Source organism: Scyliorhinus canicula, chromosome 9 (assembly GCF_902713615.1).
Source record: "Scyliorhinus canicula chromosome 9, sScyCan1.1, whole genome shotgun sequence".
Classification (NCBI taxonomy): Eukaryota; Metazoa; Chordata; class Chondrichthyes; order Carcharhiniformes; family Scyliorhinidae; genus Scyliorhinus; species Scyliorhinus canicula.
In genome coordinates this window covers 128,197,666-128,218,832 of record NC_052154.1, presented here as the reverse complement: position 1 = coordinate 128,218,832, position 21,167 = coordinate 128,197,666, and the positions used below count along the sequence as shown (strand labels likewise).

General features: G+C 49.7%; 1 protein-coding gene and 1 long non-coding RNA gene across 2 annotated transcripts in view; one reads left to right on the top strand and one right to left on the bottom strand.

Moving 5' to 3' along the window:
- The window catches only part of LOC119971675, a 29,422-nt gene extending 18,937 nt beyond the window's left edge, over positions 1-10,485 (top strand). Inside the window, exon 2 of the long non-coding RNA XR_005461891.1 lies at positions 10,067-10,485. This is a non-coding gene — a long non-coding RNA (uncharacterized LOC119971675). The remainder of the gene's footprint in view (positions 1-10,066) is intronic.
- Positions 1-19,323, bottom strand: part of LOC119971674 (anoctamin-9-like) — a 239,037-nt gene extending 219,714 nt beyond the window's left edge. Inside the window, exon 1 of the mRNA XM_038807553.1 lies at positions 19,083-19,323. Within this exon, the coding sequence (XP_038663481.1) occupies positions 19,083-19,091 (9 nt within the window). The 5' untranslated portion in view covers positions 19,092-19,323. The remainder of the gene's footprint in view (positions 1-19,082) is intronic.
- Between the last annotated feature and the right edge of the window lie 1,844 nt (positions 19,324-21,167).

Sequence of the window (21,167 nt, the reverse complement as noted above, 5' to 3'; positions counted from 1 at the left end):
ACTCCTCCTCCCCCAGACCCATCAGCAGACCCTCCTCCTCCTCCTCCCACTCTCGCACGGGAAAAAAGCCCGCGCTTCTCAGCTCCGACCCCGCCCCCATCCACCCTCAGCGCGGGAAAGCCCGCTCTTTCCCTCTGCCCGACCCTGCCCACGCAAAAAAGACAGCACCCCACCCGCCCAAGAACCAACACACAGCTTAAAACAGCATAAAACAGCATAAAACAGAGACCCTTCCCACCAAAAGTTAACACAGTTATTTACAAACCCCGACCCTCAGTCAGAGTCCAATTTCTCGGCCTGCACAATGGCGCACGCCTCCTCCGGGGACTCAAAATAAAAGTGCCGGTCCTTGAAAGTGACCCACAGACGTGCCGGCTGTAACATGCCAAACTTCTCACACTTTCTGTGGAGCACCGCCTTCGTCCGGTTGTACCCGGCCCTCCGCTTAGCCACCTCCGCACTCCAGTCCTGGTAGATCCGCACTACCGTGTTCTCCCACTTGCTGCTCCGCTCCTTCTTGGCCCACCTAAGCACGCACTCTCGGTCAGCGAACCGGTGGAACCGCACCAGCACCGCCCGTGGCGGCTCATTCGGCTTGGGCCTCCTGGCCAGTATTCTGTGGGCCCTCTCCAGCTCCAGGGGCCCCTGGAAGGACCCAGCTCCCATCAGCGAGTTCAACAAAACGACCACATAGGCCCCCAGGTCTGACCCCTTCAGCCCCTCCGTGAGGCCCAGGATCTGCAAATTTTTCCGCCTCGACCGGTTCTCCATCACCTCGAACCGCTCCTTCCACTTCTTATGGAGTGCCTCGTGCATCTCCACCTTTACCGCGAGGGCCGCAGCCTCATCCTCTCTTTCGGAGGCTTGTTGTCGGAGCTCCCGGATCTCCACCCCCTGGGCTGTCGGCGTCGCCAGCAGCTTGTCTGCATTCGCCTTCAGCGAGTCTAGCAGCTCCACTTTTAGCTCCTGAAAACATCGCTGGAGAGTCTCCTGCTGCACCTGCGCCCACTGCCTCCATTCCTCAAGGCCTCCGCCGGCCGCCATCTTGATTCTTGTGGTGGTATGATTTGCATAGCTGTCTACCATTGGTGCAGAACACCGTCTTACCATTGGCCCTGGTCGGTCATGTGCCTCTCGACCGATTGGTTGAGACCAGTCATGTGACGGCTCTCCGATTGGTCGAGAGGCTGAGTTAACCACGCCTCCATACCGAGGTATAAATAGTCAGAACGCCCGGCGGTCATCCATTTTATTGTAGTCAACCACAGGGCGAAGTTCTAGCTTATTAAAGCCTAACTTTTGTATAGCAACTCGTCTCTCGTGCAATTGATGGCTCATCAATTCTATTCCCCTGCTTTTTCTTAGGCGCTGCCACCGCTATTTTGCTGGCCCCACTCCTGGTCAAGACCATAGACCACTGGGGATCCGCTGCAGACACCTTCCCACATCGGGAACCGTCGAGCAAGTACCGCTGGGGGCCCTTAAGAGAGCCCAAAAGTCTGTTCCTGGCGAGAGCTGCCGAATATGCGGCTTAGCTCCGCATAGCCGCAACCAGAAGTCCATTTCGAAGAAGTTATTGCTCTGCCAATTCGTTGTTTCCCATTATAAATTCTCCTGTACAGACAGTAAGCGACCTGCATTTGTCTTCACTCATCATTTTCGTTTTACGTACTTATAGGGCGGGATTCTCCCCTACCTGGCGGGGCGGGCCGTACCGGCACTGAGGAGTGGTGTGAACCACTTCACCGTCGGGCCGCCCGGAAGGTGTGGAATCCTCCGTACTTTCAGGGGCTAGGCCGGCGCGGCGGGGTTGGCACCATGCCAACTGGCGGCGAAGGGCCTCCGCCAGCCAGAGGAGCTGCCGCATGCGCGGGAGCGCCAGCGTGTGCTGGCGTTATCCCAGCGCATGCGCAGGGGAGTTCTTCTCCGCGCCGGCCATGGCGGAGGTTGACAGCAGCCGGCTGTCAACCGGCCTAGATGGGGAGGGAAAGAGTGGCATCACGGCACAGGCCCGCCCGCGGATCAGTGTCCCCCGATCGCAGGCCAGGCCACTGTCCGGGCAACCCCCCCCCCGGGGCCAGATCCCCCCGCGCCCCCCGAGGACTCTGCAGGCCACCCGCAGAGCCAGGTCCCGTCGCTCCTGACCGGCCATTCGGCCCATCGCGGGCTGGAGAATCGCCTGGTGGGCCGCTGCCGACAGCCCCCGACCGGCGCGGCGTGATTCCAACCCCCGGCGCCGGTGAATTCGGCAGCCGGCGTCGGGGCGGCGGGGCGGGATTCACGCCACCCCCCGGCGATTCTCCGACCCAGTGGGGGTCGAATCAAATTCCATCAAAACTCCACCAAATCACCCAGCCACATCTAAACCTTCGGCAGTGCTACCATCTTCCAGCCCAATAGGATACGTTTCCATGCCACCAATGAACCAAAGGCCAGGACATCCTCTCCTGCACCCATCTGCTGTTCCGGCACATCAGAGACCCCAAAAATCACCACCAGTGAGCAGGATTGCACCTCCACATTCAGGATTTCCAAAATGGTGTCAAAAAAGGACCACAAAACACTACAAGCCTGGTCCACACTAGAGACTGCGTGTGTGATGTTCAGATCCCCTTGAACAACGCTCACACCTATCTTCCGTCCCAACCAAAAGCGGCTCATCCTCGCTCCAGTGAGATGCTCTCGAAAAACTACCCTTGACTGAATGAGGCTCAGCCTTACGCAAGACAACGTCACATTTACTCTCCCCAACGCCTCACACCACACTCCTTCCTTCAGTATCGGCCCCAACTCCTCCATCCATTTTGCCGTTACCCCCTCAATTTAGTAAGTATTTATTTAGTAAGTATTATTTTTTTATTAATTTATTAATTAGTTCTAGAAATGGCAGTTAGATGAGTAAAATGCTTCACTTGTGAGATGTGGCAGGTCCGTGAAGCTTCCAGTATTCTGGACAACTACATTTGCAGGAAGTGTACCCAATTGCAGCTCCTCACGGACTACATGGATCGGTTGGAGCAATAGTTGGATGCACCTTAGAGCATGCAGGTGGAGGAAAGTGTCGTAGATGGGCGTTTTAGAGATGAGCTTGCACCCAAGGTGCAGGAAGATAGATGGGTGACTACTAGAAGGGCAGGCAGTCAGGGGAGGAACCATTTGTGGCTGCCCCCTTCTCTAACAAGTATACCATTTTGGATACTGTTTGGGGTTTGGCCTATCAGAGGAAAACAGCAGCAGCAGCCAGAACAGTGGCACCACGACTGGGACGGAGAAACACGCTGCTAGCGGGGGTGCACCGTACCAGAAAACTGGTGCAGCGCGACGGCGAATCCCGCCCATGACCTCGAAGGTTCTAATCTCAGGATTACTCCCTGTGCCACATGCCAGTGAGGCTAGAAATAGTAAGATAGTACAGCTAAACACGTGGCTAAACAGCTGGTAAAGGAGGGAGCGTTTCAGATCTCTAGACCATTGAGATCATTTCAGGGCAGGTGGGACCTGTGCAATAAGGACAAACAGGTTGCATCTAAACTGGAGGGGCATAAATACCCTGGCCATGAGTTTTGCTAATGTCACATGGGAGGGTTTAAAATAGTGTGGCACGGAGTGCTTTTCTGAATGGAGGGCTGTGACTAGTGGTGTTCCACAGAGATCATTGCTGGAACCTTTGCTGTTTGTAATATATATAAATGATTTGGAGGTAAATGTAACTGGTCTGATTAGTAAGTTTGCGGCTGACACAGGTTGGTGGAATTGCGGATGGCGATGAGGCCTGTCAGAGGATACAGCAGGATATAGATCGGTTGGAGACTTGGGCAGATATGTGGCAGACGGAGTTTAATCTGGATAAATGTGAGGTAATGCATTTGGAAGGTCTAATACAGGTGGGAAACATACAGTAAATGGCAGAACCCTTAAGTGTAATGACAGGTTGAGGGATCTGGGTGTACAGGTCCACAGGTAACAAGTGGCAATGCACGTGGAGAAGGTAGTCAAGGAGGCATGCAGCATGCTGGCTTCATCAGACGGGACACTGAGTATGAAAATTGGTAAGTCATGCTGCAGCTGTATAGAATCATATTTAGGGACAGCATGGCGGCACAGTGGGTTAGCCCTGCTGCCTCACAGCGCCGAGGTCCCAGGTTCGATCCCGGCTCTAGGTCACTGTCTGTGTGGAGTTTGCACATTCTCCCCGTGATTGCGTGGGTTTCACCCCCACAACCCAAAGATGTGCAGGGTAGGTGGACTGGCCACACTAAATTGCCCCTTAATTGGAAAAAATGAATTGGGTACTCTAAAAAAAATTTTTTAATCTTATCGCACATGGAATATAGTGTTCAATTCTGGTCGCCACACTACCAGAAGGATGTGGCGACTTTGGAGAGGGTGCAGAAGAGGTTTACCTGGATGTTAAAAATGAAATGAAAATCGCTTATTGTCACAAGTAGGCTTCAAATGAAGTTACTGTGAAAAGCCCCGAGTCGCCACATTCCGGCGCCTGTTCGGGGAGGCTGGTACGGAGGCTGAACCGTGCTGCTGGCCTGCGTTGGTCAGCTTTAAAAGCCAGCGATTTAGCCCAGTGTGCTAAACCAGCTCCTATGAAGGGGTATGAAAGGCATTAGCTATGAGGAGAGATTGGGTAAACTCTGTTTGTTCTCACTGGAACGTCGGAGATTGAGGGGCAACCTGATAGAAGTCTACAAAATTATGAGGGGCATGGACAGAGTGGATAGTCAGAAGCTTTTTCCCAGGGTAGAGGGGTCAATTACTAGGGGACATAGGTTTAAGGTGCAAGGGACAAAGTTAGAGGAGATGTATGAGGGAAGCTTTTTACTCAGAGGTTAATGGGTGCCTGGAACTCGCTGCCGGAGGAGGTGGTGGAAGCAGGGACGATAGTGACATTTAAGGGCTGTCTTGACAAATACATGAATAGCATGGAAATAGAGGGATACGGAACCCGGAAGTGTAAAAGGTTTAGGTTAGACAGGCAGTATGGTCAGCACGGGCCGAAGGGCCTGTTCCTGTGCTGTCCTTTTCTATGTTCTTTGTTGAACTGAGCCCAACTCCTGCCCCGCTATTTGTTCGTACATCCCGGAGATACAGGACTGCAAGAAACTTCAGAGAGTCGTGAATACCGCCCAGTCCATCACACGAACCTGCCTCCCATCCATTGACTCCATCTACACCTCCCGCTGCCGGGGGAAAGCAGGCAGCATAATCAAGGATCCCTCCCACCCGGCTTACTCACTCTTTCAACGTCTTCCATCAGGCAGGAGATACAGAAGTCTGAGAACACGCACAAACAGACTCAAAAACAGCTTCTTCCCCACTGTCACCAGACTCCTAAATGACCCTCTTATGGACTGACCTCATTAACACTACATCCTGTATGCTTCATCCGATGCCGGTGCTTATGTAGTTACATTGTATATCTTGTGTTGCCCTATTATGTATTTTCTTTCATTCCATTTTCTTCCCATGTACTTAATGATCTGTTGAGCTGCTTGCAGAAAAATACTTTTCACTGTACCTCGGTACACGTGACAATAAACAAATCCAATCCAATACTACCCTCCATCAATCCTGCGCAGGATAAAATCCCCTCCAACGAGGTGGATGGCTAAAGCACTGGGAAGCACAGAAAATACTGCTTAACCCAGCTCCCTATCTGAAGGTACCTAAATCCATCCACGTCCAAAAGTCCATATTTCTCCTTTAATTCCTCTGAGCTAGTGAACCATCCCTCCAAAAATAGATTGTCACCTTTTCCCACCCTCTCTCCTTCCAAGCACTAAATGGGCCATCTAGTCTTGCTGGCTCAAATAGGTGATTAGCACAGATGAGCACTGCTCACAATGCTGCCTCCAATTCAAAATGTTGACGGAGCTGCCTCCAAATGTTTAGCGTGGCCACCACTGGATTTGTGGGATATTTTGTCGGCGACACCAGAAGTGCCACAATTACCAATGTTCCCAAGCTCGTCTCCCTAACTGACCAGGATTCCATCCGCACCCAGAGGGCCCTCAGGCCCCCGCACCACTCCAGCACCTTATCCACATTAGCTGCCAAATAATAATATAATAAATTTGGCAGCGCGAGACCCCTGCCTGTCTCTCCCTCTGAAGCACCCCGATTCAAATCCTTGGGACCTTGCCCGCCCAGTTATATCCAGTAATAAGCCGGTCAACGTTATGAATAAATGATTTGGGCAGAAATACCGGGAGCCACTGGAAGAGGAATAGGAATCTAGGCAATATATTCACTCTAACCGACTGAACTCAGCCTGCCAGCGATAGCAGGAGGCTGTCCCACCTCTGCAGGTCTGCCTTGAACCTCCATACCAAGCCAGTAAAATCCAGCTTCCATAGCCGTCGCCAATCTTCTGCCACCTGTACCCCTAAGTACCGGAGGCTGATCCCTGTCAATCAAAATGGCAACCCCCTCAGTCTCGTTCCCCCTCCCATTGCCCCTCACGCAAAATATTCACTTTTCCCTATATTCTGTTCGTAGCCAGAGAAATCCCCAAATCGCCACAAAATCTCCATGATGTTTCCAATAGATGTCTCTGGATCCTTGCCGCATAACAGCAAATCGTCAGCATTTCACAATACCCTGTGCTTCACCCCCCTAACTATTCCATTCCATTCTTTCGAGACCCTCAACACCATAGCCAACAGCTCAATTGCTATTACAAACAACAAAAGAGAAAGCGAACATCCGTGCCTCGTGCCTGAATCCGAAACACTAGCAAACGGTGCTGCATATAGCAGCCACACCCAGGACACAACTCCCGGACCCAGCCCAAATTTCTCCAATACTGTGAAAAGGTATCCCCACTCCACCCGATCAAACGCTTTCTCTGCACCAGACACACAATAATCTCTAGCACTGGACCAGTCGCAGGAGTAAGCATCACATTAAGCAACCGGCACACATTCGCCGACAGCCTCTGTCCTTTCACGAACCCAGTCTGATCTTTCGCTATCAATTCCGGGAGGCTCCAGTCTTAAAGTCAACATCGTGGCCAGCAATTTGGCATCTACATTCAACAGGGGGATTGGACGGTATGACCCACAGTCCTTAAGGTCTTTGTCCTTTTTCAAGAGCAGCGAGATGGACGCCAGCCCCAATGTCCCCGGGAGGGCTCCCCTCTCCAAGGAGTCCCTAAACATGCCCAGTAATAATGGACCCAACTGATCCATGAACTTTTTATAGAACTCCACCGGGAACCCATCCGGCCACGGTGCCTTCCCTGACAGCATCTGCTCCATGGATTTCTACCAAATAAAGCGAGGCCTCCAACTCCATCGCAGCTTCTCCCCCACCTTGGGAAATTCAAGAATTCCGAAAAACTCCGCCATCCCGCGTCCACCTTTTGGCGATTCCAACTGATATAACTCCTCATAAAAAGCCTTGAACACGCAACTCACCTACTCCAACTTACCCTCCTCAACCTGAACAACCTCCCTATCCACCCCCAGCTGCCTTAATTGATAAGCCGAAAGCTGACTTGCCTTCTCCTCACAATCGTACACTGCCCCTTTTGCTTGCCTTAACTGCCGCACCGCCTTGTCCATTGACATCCTGCACATCAACAATTCAGTGGCCGGATCCCTCGCATATCTACGATCCATGTTTAAAATCTTATCCACCAATTTCTGTCACTCCTCCCTAGCTTCAGAAACCGTGATAATCTCTCCCCTGATCACCACTTTCAAAGTCTCCCACAGAATCCAGGGTGAGACCTCATCATTATCATTATACATAATGTATTCCTGAATGGCCCTTGGAATTCACCACTGACCCCCAAATATGACAACAACCCAACATCTAACTGCCAACCCCCACAGTGCTCCTGGCCAACTCCCAGCGCCAGGTCCACCCAATGTGGGGCGTGATCTGAAATCACTACTGCCGAATATTCAGCGGCCTACCTCCTGCTGGTAGAGTTCTACTTATAAGGAAGTAATCGATCCATGAATACACTTTGTTATTATTGGGAAAAATGAGAACTCCCTCTTCCCCAGGTGTGCTAACCTCCACAGGCCCACCCTTCCCCCTACCTCTTTCATGAACGTGGACAATACTCGCGCCATTCCGACCGAGGCCAGCGATCTCGGCCTGGATTGATCCACCTTCGGGTCCAGGCCGCAATTCATTTCACCCCCAGATTGATTTTAGATTTTCTAAGACAAAATCCTCACTCAATATTGCACCGAGTTCATCCTTAACGAACAACACCATCGCACATTTTTTTCCTTTGTGCCTGACCTTCCTAAATATGAAATACCCTTGGATATACAGTATTCCTTGTTCCCGCCTCACCAAGCTCTCTCAGTCACTTAACTCCAACTTAAATACCCTACTACAGTCCAAAGCCGCACTTCTTCAGTTACCAAACTCCAACGTAAGCACTCTACTGCAATCTAAAACTGCACTCCAGCACAGACAAAGCTGCACTTTAAGATAGCCTACTTTTATACTACTACTAATAATAACAATATTTTAGCCGTTGGAAACCTATTTAAGTTAGTTTTCAGCTGCAAGCAAAGTCTGTATAGGATCCGCTTTAAAGCTGAACTAAAATGCATCTTCTTCCAACCCAACAGAAATTTTAGTTAACTGCTAAAAGAAAGAAATATTAGACTATAGATAGAAATCAACCCTTAATTTAACCTTTAAATTCTCTCAGTCACCAAACTCCAATTTAAGCACTCTACTGCAGTCCAAGGAGAGACAGAGAGAGTCACAGAGAAAATTCCAGAGCTTGGACATAGACAGCTGAAGTCAAAATGCAATGGTGGGGAAAAGAAAGTTAGGGATTAACAAAATGCCAGAGTTAGAAGCCAGTTCCATTCTTGGTGTGTTCTGGAGCTGTATGTGCTTATAGAGATAGGGAGAGATGAGGCCATGGAGGGGTTTGAGCATAAAAATTGCAAGTATGGCGCCGAGGACCTGGATTCAATCCCGGCTCTGGGTCACTGTCCATGTGGAGTTTGCACATTCTCCCCGTGTCTGCGTGGGTTTCACCCCCACAACCCAAAGATGTGCAGGTTAGGTGTATTGGCCATGCTAAATTGTCCCTTAATTGGGAAAAAAAATTGTTGGGTACTCTAAATTTATTTATTTTTTAAATAAACTGCATATGGGTCCGGTAAGGAGAATGCCATGTCACGAGACCAGGCCTCATTAAAACACACCAGAGCCTCATTAAAATACACCAGCTTGACTCTTGTCCAAATCCATCATCAGCGACATCAAACCATTAGATACATATGAGAGGAGGTAGCAGTTAGAGAACTACAGGGACAATCTCCAGCAATCAAATATCCTTGAATAATTTAAGAAACTGGTGGAAGCTGTGATTAAGCCCTTGGTGGGGTTATTTTAGATCAATGAACCTGGAATGGGCAAAAGGGTTTCTTTCCCCATGTTTATCTTGTGAAATACTATGTGAACTGTAGACAATACAGACATGAAGAGACTTGTTCATGAAAATATTGGCACAGCTTCAGTGCTGTACTGTTCTATGTTCTATGTTTAAATTTCAACACATCACGATCTCTCAAATCAAGAAATGGCTTACAAGAAATGGGTGCTCCCTTTTCATAGTTTCCAATTCTTGATTAGACCTCTCATAAGAACATGGGCAGCAAGGTAGCACAAGTGGATATCACTGTGGCTTCACAGCGCCAGAGTCCCAGGTTCGATTCTCCACTGGGTCACTGTCTGTGAGGAGTCTGCACGTTCTCCCCGTGTGTGCGTGGGTTTCCTCTGGGTGCTCCGGTTTCCTCCCACAGTCCAAAGACGTGCAGGTTAGGTGGATTGGCCATGATAAATTGCCCTTAGTGACCAAAAAGGTTAGGAGGGGTAATTGGGCTACAGGGATAGGTTAGAAGTGAGGGTTTAAGTGAGTCAGTGCAGACTCGATGGGCCAAATGGCCTCCTTCTGCACTGTATGTTCTATGACTATGAGATGTAGGAACGGGAATTGGCCATTTGGCCTGCTCCACTATTCAATAAGATCATTACTGAAATCAGCTACCTCTTTCTACTCTATCCACAGATCCCTTGATACCCTCAGTATCAAACACACGCAGCGGAATGCTGCTTCGGCGGGATCTTCCAGTCCACCAGCAGCGCACCCACGCACGCTGGTTTCCCGACGGCATGGAGCGGCCATGATGGGAAACCTCAATGGCCGGCTGCGAGAACGGAGAATGTCGCTGCTGGCGGGGGAGCATCACACTTGAAAAAGCGGCTGGCAAACCGAAGATTCACATCCGTGATCTCTGACTTGAATATGCACAATAGTGCATCCACAGCCCTCTAGAGTAAAGAATTCCAAATGTCCGTAACCCTTTGACTGAAGAATGTTCTCCTCTGAATAGCCAATTGTAGGCTCAAGGCTGCAGTTCATTTGTCATGATTATGCCCATGAAACCAACTAAACTAACATTAAATATTCAGTACAGTATCATTAAACTAGTGTTTGTTGTCTTAGCTGTCAGCGTTGTTTTTATTGAGAAGGACAAGGGTTAAAAATCTTATCAGGCTATAAAAGAAGCCATTATCTACTTGACTTTCCTGGTGCTACTTACAGTGATCAAGGTTATTCAAGTAGTGATACTGTACCGCCTGATTCTAAGGCTCCACAAGCAGCAAAGCTACACCAGAGAAAGCACAGGTCAATAAAATGGCACATGAATGAAGCGCCCTTTGCACAGAATTACCTATTTCCCAATAAAGCAAATAATGAGATAATGAGTACAGGCAGGCTGTGCTCCATAAAATGAACATTATGCTCATTATACTGAATTTGTTCAAATAAAGTCCAATGCTCAATTTCATATTCTTCAAACAAACTTCACTCAGTCTTTATTTCTGGGCGCCAGTTTAGCTCGGTTGGCTGGACAGCTAGTTTGTGATTGCAGAGAAAGGCCAACAGCTTGAGTTCAATTCCCATAACAGCTGAGGTTATTCATGAAGACTCTGCCTTCTCAACCTTGCTCCTTGCCTGAGGTGTGGTGACCCTAAGGTGAAATCACCATTAATGGGACTTCCGGTGGCGGCCATGGTGTGAGTGGTCGCTCATTTGGTGGCTCCTGCTCATGGTGGTAATTTTGGACATTTTCCCCGGCTAACAGGTGGATGTGTTGATCGAAAAAGATGTAGGAGTGGAAGGAGAAAGTGTCCCACTGGTGGATGGATTTGTGGACCAGAAGTGGTCGAAAAAGAAAGGAGCAGTTGGAGCAAGTTGGAGTTGTGCCTGCGACACAGGGGAAGATGGAGCAGGGTCAGGGACCGGCCCTACCCTCAATGGTCAACGAAACAGTTGGTGGGCTTCCTGAAGGAGAATTTGGCTAGGGGGGTGGACCCGATAAAGACAGGGGGTGACCGCCTGGAAACAAGGTTGGAGGTCCCGAGCCAGGGGATCCAGAAGGTGGAGGAGATGGGTGGGGGAGCACAAGGAGAAGCTCGCCTTGATGGCGGCCGAGTTGGGGGTGATGCGGGACAATCAGTGGCGGCAGCAGGAGAAGGTGGAGGACTTGGAGGTCCCACAGGCAGAATTTGAGGATCGTAGGGCTGCTGGAGGGAAGGGAGGGAGGAGACACTGGCACGTACATAGCTCGGATGTTCGAGAGGTTGCTGGGGAAGGGGTATTTGAACGACCGTTGGAAGCGGACCGGGTGCACAGGGCGCCGATGAGGAAGCCCCAGGGCAACAAGCTGCCGAGGGCGACGTTGGTGCGCCTGCATCGGTTCCTGGATAAGGAGCAGATCCTGAGGTGGGCCAGGCAGACAAGGTGCTGTACCTGGGAGGCAGAGAGCTGCATGTGTATCAGGACCTGGGTGGAGCTGGCCGAGAGGAACGGGAGCTTCAACAAGGTGAAGGTGGCCCTCTTCAAGAAGGGGGTGAAATTTGGTATGCTGTACCCGGCAGGCCTGTGGATGACCTATAAAGCTCATGAGCTGTACTTTGTGATGCTGGATGCTCGAGAAAATTAAGTTCGCCCTGATGGACTCATTGGAAGGGTTTGCCCGGAGGCGGCAGCCGTTTGTCGACTTCTTTGGTAGGGGCTAAGCTGTCAGCAGTGTGGGAGGAGGGGGAGGAAGCAGCCTCTGATCATCTGGGACTATGGTGGCTTTACTTACTTACTTTATTGCTCAGAAGAATTCAAGGAAAGGTAAACAAAGTATTCTGAGTTAAAGAAACAATTGCAGTAACCAGATTTAAAGTGGGACAGCAGCCTTCAAAGATAAAACAAATGTCTGATGCCATATTAACAGTCTAGGAATCAAGAGTCAAGCAATTTGCACCACAGTCAAGACAAAGAAATCCTAAAGCGTTGGTGTAAAATCCTAAACTGGATTTATTTTTAAAGTGGAGCAGATGTTTTGTTTCAAAGTGTCATTTGGAAAACCTGGGCCAGGATTCTCTTGGAGAATCCTAAGGGAGACGTGAGAATCGCGCCCCGCTGCCCCGACGCTGGCTTCCCGATTCTCCGGCGCGATTCTCGGGGGCCCGCGGGATCGCCGCCGCGCCAGTCGGGGGCCATTGAAAGAGGGACCCCCCCCCGGATATTCTCCAGGCCCCGGCGGGCTGAGTGGCTGCCGAATTCGGCCGAGTCCCACCGGAATGGGTTACTCAGGTCCCACACAGCGGGACCTGGAAGGTGTGCCTGCGGGTGCGTCCTGGAAGGGAGGCAGGGGGATCCGACCCCGGGGGGCCTCCACGGTGGCCTGGCCCGCGATCGGGGTCTACCGATGTGTGGGCAGGCTGGTTCCGTGAGGGCCTATGTTCCTCCGCACCGGGCTCCTGTAGGACACAGCCATATTGCCCGGGGGCTGGAGTGTAGACGGGAGCCCACACGCATGCACGAACTTGCGCCGGCCATTCTGCGCCAGCTCGACCTGCGGGGACCACTCCGCCGCTGACCTACCCCCCCGAGGAACGGGAGCATGCTTGATTATCGGGAACCGTTGATGCCGGAGTGGTTGGCGCCACTTTTCATGCCGGCATCAGAACTTGGCTGCGGGATTGGAGAATCGCGCCCTGGTCTGGATTTTGGAATACAAACCGCTAAGGGAAAACACAATTATGAGAGAAGATCTTTAAATGTGATTTTGAGAGTGGAATTTGGAAACCCTCATGTGACAATCTTTTGGGGGGATTCTGAGGAGACATCCACAAACATTCAGGGGTTCAGCGCAGAATGCGTGTATTTGCCCACAGTCATTTTGTGTGCTTAACAGGGACTTTGTGTTAATGAGACCATTGTAGATTTAGATGTACTTGGAATCTGTACTAATCCTAAAACTTTATGTAATTGCTAAAACAAGGAGGGAGTAAAGGCATTGTATCATAATCCAATTGTTTCATACTTTATAAATGTTTTTCTCTTGTTAAAACTATTAAGCTGTCCTATAACTCTGTTCCCCATGTTTTATAAAAAATAAATAAAAGCTATGGTCTTTTTTTTTAAATTTAGATTACCCAATTATTTTTTCCAATTAAGGGGCAATTTAGCGTGGCCAATCCACCTACTCTGCACATTTTTGGGTTGTGGGGGCGAAACCCACGCAGACACGGGGAGAATGTGCAAACTCCACACGGACAGTGACCCAGAGCCGGGATCGAACCTGGGACCTCAGCGCCGTGAGGCGGTTGTGCTAACCACTAGGCCACCGTGCTGCCCGTAAGCTATGGTCTTTTGAGCCAGTGTTCCATTCTGGGATCTTCCCATCCAGTTATAACATCAACTGGGATTGTTACACAGGACTAAGACCTCACTTTTGATATTTTAATAAAATGTGTGTATACATATTGTGCATATATGTACTATATACACATGTATATATATCTCCTCATGCCTAATCTCTAAAATTTATAAAGACACTTTACAACTCTTGAAATTGGGCTTTAATGTCCTGCCCCACAGAGCCAAGACTATCACGGTGTGCACTGCATCGTCAGAGCAGGAAACCTCACAAAGGCACCTCCAAAGACTCGGACTTTTTTTTTTAATAAACATTTTATTGAGGTTTTTTTAGTTTTACAACAGCAACAAAATAAACAATATACATAAGTCTATAAACATAGTCCAAAAAGCTTCCCCGTCCCACCTTTATTAACCCCCTACTCTAAACTAAACTAACTCCCCCCCCTCCCCCCCCCCCTCCCCCCCCCTTCTGCTGACGTTTAATTTTCTGCAAAGAAGTCGATGAACGGTTGCCACCTCCGGGCGAACCCCCAAACTGGTGCCCTTACATGGTCAGCTACTCTGAGGTGCGTCTGCTGCAGCATTACCACATCCGCCTTCAGTCCTCTCAAATGTGCAAACACGCATGCCCTCTTGACTAGCCCCTCTCGTATTCCAGGTGATCAGTCTAGTTGGGGGGCTCATCACCCCCGCCCTTCGCCGATCAGCCATCCCCTCTCTTGAGCCAGCCGCCAGCCCGTGCCCCATGCCTGCCCCCGGTCCCAGGCCGCCTCCGCCCCCAACCTCCTCACTGTCCCTCAGCAAAAGTCCCTCCCTCAACAGCAGAACATTTCTCCCCCCCCCCCTAGTAACAGCACAATGTAAATCAACCCCTTTGATAAGCCTAACATCTGCTCGCCCCCCACTACGCTTCCATAGGCTAGCCCGCCCAGCTAGCTTGGTGACCCTCGCCCCTGGCACCAGACAATCTCCCACCTATTGTTCCCTCCCCACCCTCCCCCCCACTCATACATACATATTCAAATGAAAAACAATCCCAACACAATTGCCAGACAGAGATTTTAAAAAACCAAGTTGAACACACAAAAAAAGAATAAACACATCTCCATTCCCCATTAGTGCAATTGCAAACTTTACCTCACTCATCTCTGCAGCTGGCCCCAGCTGGCCCCAGATCCACACAGCAGGCATAACAAATAACGTCCGAAAAAGCAAGAAACAAGAAACGTTTTTTGAAAAACATAAACACCAGAGCAAAATTCAAAGTTCTCAGTCTTACACCAGTCCTTTCCTTTTCGCAAAGTCCAGCGCTTCCTCAGATGACTCAAAATAGAAATGTGTGACCCAGAGGCGGGCCAGGTACAATAGCCCGAACTTCACCTTTTTCTTGAAAAGGGTCAACCTGATCTGGTTATCCCCGCTCTTCTCCTGGCCACCTCCGCACTCAGGTCTTGATAAATCGGCAGGACACTGATGTCCCAATTGCTGCTCCGTGTCTGTTTGGCCCATTGTAAAACGCGCTCCTCATCCAGATATATGTGGAATCTCGCCACCATTACCCTAGGGGGTCTCCCATTCGCGGCTTCCTCGCAAGCGTTCTGTGTGCTCTGTCCACCTCCAAGGGTCGGGGGAAAGCCCCATACCCCAGCAGCTTCTCAAACATGGCGACGATGTATGCCCCAGCGTCCGCTCCTTCGGATCCCTCCGGAAGCCCGACAATCCTCAAGCTCTGCCGACGGGACCTATTCTCCAGGTCCTCCACCTTCTCCGGGAGCCTTTTCTGCTGGTCTCTCAGCATCCCCACCTCCAAATCCACCACAGTTTGATGTTCCTCCTGGTCAGCCAGCGCCTTCTCTACTTTCTGGATCACCCGATCTTGGGCATCCAATCTAAGTTCCAGCCGCGAAATTACGTCTTTAATCGGGTCCAAGCAGTCCTGCTTCTGCTTGGCGAAGCCCTCCTGGATAACTTGCATCAGCTGCTCTGTTGACTGCTAGGTCGGCAAGCCAGACGTCCAGTCATCCACCATGCTTTCTCCCACTGCAGCTTCAGTCCAAGCCTTCTCTGTCCTTCTGTTTCTGCCTTTACGAGCACTTCTAGTCCTTCTCTCCATGCACCGATGTGGGAATTTAGTTCAAAATTGCCTCTGTCATAAATTTTTCAAATCAAGTCCGGTAAAAAATCAGGGGGAAATGTCCCCCTGGGAGCGGGAGCCACCAAATGTGCGACTTACTCCTTCATAGCCGCCACCGGAAGCAAAGACTAGGACATTTTATCATCTTTATAATCGTTATTAGTGTCACAAGTAGGCTTACATTGACACTGCAATGAAGTTACTGTGAAAAGCCCCTCCTCGCCACATTCCGGCGCCTGTTCGGGTACACAGAGGGAGAATTCAGAATGTCCAAATTACCTAACAGCACGTCTTTTGGGATTTGTGGGAGGAAACCAGAGAACCCGGAGGAAACCCACTTGAATGTAGGGAAAAGTGAGATATTTCCGGTGAATGCTGTGGGGTGGGGGTGGGGGGGCGAAACTGGGGGTTCTGCCATTTAAGGTGGCAAGAGAGCGTTTCTGGCAGGCAACGTATGAGTTTTCCACGATGCATAGGTGGAATCTGACAAAATTGGTGGAGGAGATCAAGGGGGGTACCTTAAACGGTGGGATAAGCTGCTCCTGACATTGGTGGGGAGGGTGCAGGTGGTGAAGATGAACATGCTGCCAAGATTCTTGTTTGTGTTTCAGTCCCTCCCGATTTTTCTCCCCAAGGACCTTTTTTGGAAGATTGATGCGCCAATCTCAGAATTTGTGCGGGCAGGGAAGGTCCCGAGGGTGAAGAGGGCTTTGTTGCAAAGGCTGGTGTTCCCGAACTTGTTGCATTATCATTGGGCAGCGAATGTGGAGAAGGTGAGATGATGGTGGGAGTGGGATGGTATGGACTGGGTCAGGTTGAAGGCGTAGTCTTGTTACGGTACAAGCCTGAGGGCGCTGGTGGCGGCTCCGTTGCAGCTCGCTCTGAGGAAGTACATGGGGAGTATAATGATGGAGTCATCTGTAAAAATCTGGAACCAGCTGAGGCGGCACTTTAAACTGGGTAGCATTTGGTGTTTAACGCCACTGTGTGAGAACTATAGGTTCACATGGGGGGGGGGGGCATGGGGGAATGTGGCGTGTAGGCGGTGGAGGGAGGGGGTTGCAGTAGGTTAGGGATAGGACATGTTTTTGGAGGGGAAGTTTGCTGGGCTAGAGGAGCTGCGGGAGAGGATTGAGTTACCAAGGAGGAGTGAGTTTAGGTACTGGCAGTGCGGAGCTTTGCGTGTAAGGAGCTGCCTTCATTCCCTTAGGTACTGGGATCTACCCTTCTAGAGGAAATGCTGCTCCCGGATGACGGGGAATCATGCTCATATTTTCTGGGGATGTGAGGAATTGGAGAACTTTTGGGAGTCAGTGTTTGGGACCTCATCAGGTTGAAGTGAAGCCGGACCCTATGATGGCAATTTTTGGGGTGGTTGGAGGTGCCGGTACTGCTGGAGGGGGAGGGGCCAATTTTGTGGCCTTCGCCTTTCTGATTGCCTGGAAATGGGTCCTCCTGAATTGGAGGTTGGCCACGCCGACAGGGGCTGTTGTTGCATGGCTGGGGAATTTGCACTGATTTCTCAGGTTGGAGAAAATCAAATTTGTCTGAAGGGGGTCAGAGGTACGGCGGAGGCTGTTTATGGCTGTATTAGAGGAGCTGTTTGTCACTGGTGGGTTAAAAGGGGAAAAATGTACAAACCGTACACTTCGATTGGATTTAAGCTTGTGTTATTTTGTTGAATATGTTTGGAACAAAATATTTTTTAAATGAGTGATTTCACAACCTGTCATTTATCACAGTGGGGCACCTGTTAGTTCAGTTTGATCGATAGCTCCAACTGCTTGAAATTAGACTGAATACCAATGCTCCTTCTTATAAGGGATTAAATGTAGCAAATAGCTTTTTTAAATCAAGAATTGTGTTTTTCTTAGTAGTAAATTCATCAGAAGACAATTAACTTTATTTAATATCAGCATAGGTCCTGAGGTCTGCCTATGGTTGATACTGGGTGAGTTGGCAGGGCGGGTGCAAAGGCAAAACAGGGTATTAGGTAGAGCGTGTATTGGCATCAGTTGGCACTGAATTGGCATAGGAGCTCTTAAGGGCCTTGGGGATAGAGAGGCATAGGCTGGCATGGAGGGCAATGAAGCACCATAGTGCTGGGTGGGGCAGCATGAGATGGCATAGATTAGCATGGATAGGGCATAGGAAGTGGGTGGGGTGAGGGGGTGGGGAAAGATGATTTTTGTTTCATTCCTGGTTTCACAGCTGGGTCAGAATTGCTGGAGTACCGAAGCCGGCCCTCTACCCAGTCTGTCTCTGCGCCCAGCAGCCTCTGTGCTGTCTTCACATCTTTCCCGGGGCAATGGGCACGACTCCCATTACACCCTGCCACACCATCACTCCAACCCCCAGGATCTTCTGGGCAGTTTTTCAGGAGTTAGTTTCACAAAGCAGGAAATTCTCCTGACTCCGCACCCCTGACCCAGAATGAACATTCTGGCAAGTGTGTGGACTTTGCAATTACCTAATTTCCGAAGGAAGCAACCTTTTCAATATTTGGTCCACTTGGGGGGTTATTTGTCCATTGTTTTTTTTAAATCATGCTCCCATGAAGCGCCTTTGGATATTTTATGTTAAAGACACCATATAAGTTATTGTTATTGTACAGTTTAATCACAAGCAACTCAGCTCAGCACCAATTTAGGAATGCATGAAGTGAGCAAAAGACATTTAGCTCATGACGCTCACACCTTCCACGTACGATGTACATTCGACTCTCTCATAGACTCAGCCTGCTCAGAAATGTATCCATCCTCACATCTTTATCAACGTTAAACAACTGACTTCCGGAGTGGATGCCAACTCCTTCCCGTGCAGCACTTATGAACCAAGCCTAACTTTCCATTGAAAAGAAAACAAAGAATGGGGCAGGGTTAATAATGATTGTCTACCACCCGCACCTCGCCGTCAGAGGTCTTGCCCATGTCCCCTTGAAGTAGTCACCACAACCTGTGTCTATGCCATGAACACCTAACACCTGAACCATGTTCCCAACGAAGCTTGGCAACGTATTTTATGCAATTGAATTTTTCAATTGAATTTTACTGAATGGCGTTACACCAGGGAAAACTGAAATCAGGAGATGCAATTCTCTTCTGGGGAAATGGCTTCAGAGTTCCTGTTACACCCTGAAATATTTTCGCCTGAAACTTTCTGCAAACTCGGGGGAAACTGACCAAAGACGGTATGTAGCCGAAACTATTCAAATGTCTGTTTTACCTGCTCCATGATCTCTGATTGCGTTCTCGTGCGGCGAACCACTTTCTCAAAAGTTCTGCACAAGTTTGAATGCCGCCCACTGCCAGCCAGTCCCGCGTGGTTGGTAGTAATGTGTCCAGTGCGGATTCACCAGCAAGCCCTCTGTCCTGGTACAGTTCCACCCGTGTCCAGGGTAACCCAACCCCCAGCTTTCTTGATCGCTGTGGGCAGCCTCGCAGTTCTTGAGAAATGCCTAATAGGCTTTCATGGTTCTCAAACTCTCAGCAACAACTTCCTCATTCCAGACTGGAATAGGTGCTGCAACTGGTGATGTCACTGATCCCAGCGTCTTAGCTCCTCCGAGCTCCAGCTCTGTTACACCAGGGTTTCTCCAGCAAGTCTCAAGTCATTTACCACCACAATGTGAGGCTGAGAGACATTCTCCCCCCCCTTACTAATTTGGCTTTATTTGTTATTAAGGAGCCCTCAGCTCAAATACCTGAACAGAGATTTTGAAATTTTTTAAAAATCACAACCTTGTTGAGCTATGAAAATATCTGCACACAGCTCACCCATCCCCAGCTACCAAGGCCCTGAGGGGACTTGACAAGGTGGATGTGGAGAGGATGTTTCCTCTTGTGGGTGAATCTAGAACTAGGAGTCGCTGCAGAGATTTGGCAAGAGGCATCCAGATTCTCTCCACAGATGCTGTCAGCCCTGCTGAGATTGTCCAGTATTTTCTGTTTTTGTTTCAGATTCCAGCACCCGCAGTAATTTGCTTTTATCTAAGCGATGAGGAGAAATTGTTTCTCACAGAGGGTTTTGAGTCTCTGGAAACAGAGTCTGCATATTATTAATGCAGAGCTACATAGATTCTTGATAAGCAAGAAGGTGAAGGTTATCAGGGGTAGGCAGGAATGTGGAGGTGAAGTTACAATCAGATCAGCCATGGTTTTATTCAATAGCAGAGTCGGCCTACTCCAGCTGCTAATTTGTATGTTTGTATGCAAGCCTGCATTGTGATCACCGTCAAACCTTTTTTTTCTCTGCTCCACTCTCTCTTCCATCTCTTCTTGTCTCCCCCTCATTTCCCCGAACAGCCCCACGATGAAGTCAGTCATTCACCAGCACACTTTCCCACTCCATAAAGACCCAAAAGCACACGGCTGCAGACATCTGACCTTCCTTACTGGGAAAGTCCTGACTGTCCCTTGTGCCAACCTTCCTTTTGCCTATTTCTCACATTCTTCTGCTTCATTCCTTCTCTCTCCATTCTGTCTTCCCCATCCTTTCTGTCCCTTCTCACTATTTGGGCGTATTTTACTTACCTTCCTTTCCCTCCCTGTCCCTTCTGCGCAGAACCTCCTTTCCATCCAATCCTATTCCTCCTTTGCCCAGGTATCAAAACGTCTCAGTCTTTCAAATTCAGAATGGCCCAGCACTATCGATCTGCGGGTGGTCATTTGCTTGAGGTATCCACCCTCAAGATGAGCTGGGAGACCCCTCAAAGTCCCAATTCATGGACTAACCATGTAGGAATTGCATAGGAAGTACGGACTTCCAGTGGGTAATACCCCTGCAGCTGCAATCTTCCAAAACTCTGAATTAAAATCAGAGACTTTGGATATTTCCTACTCAATTCCCAGAATAGTTACCCAAAAAGGTAGAAGATATAAAACCAGGTCTAATTACTGGGTAGCTATACTACTGACCCTCCAACTCCCCCTAACCTTGACTACCTGACTACCCCATGACCCGACTACCCCAATCCATATATCACCCTACTCCCTCACTCCTAACCTGCCACCCAGCCCCCTTACCCAACAACCTGCCCCCTCACCCACATATCCGGCATCCTACTCCCTCTGCCATACACCTGCCTCTCTACTTCACAACCCACCCACCTGTCACTCAACCACTCAGCCTTGTACCTGCCAGCCTATACCCTCCCCATCTACCTGCCATCCTACCTCCTCACCCACCCATCACCCACTATCTCTCCGTAGCTTCTCAAAGTGGCTTTGGAATCTTTAAACTTACCGGAATACTGCAGTTAGTGTCGTCAAAAGAGAGGTTGGCTTGGTTTTGCCTAATGATCCTGTCTAA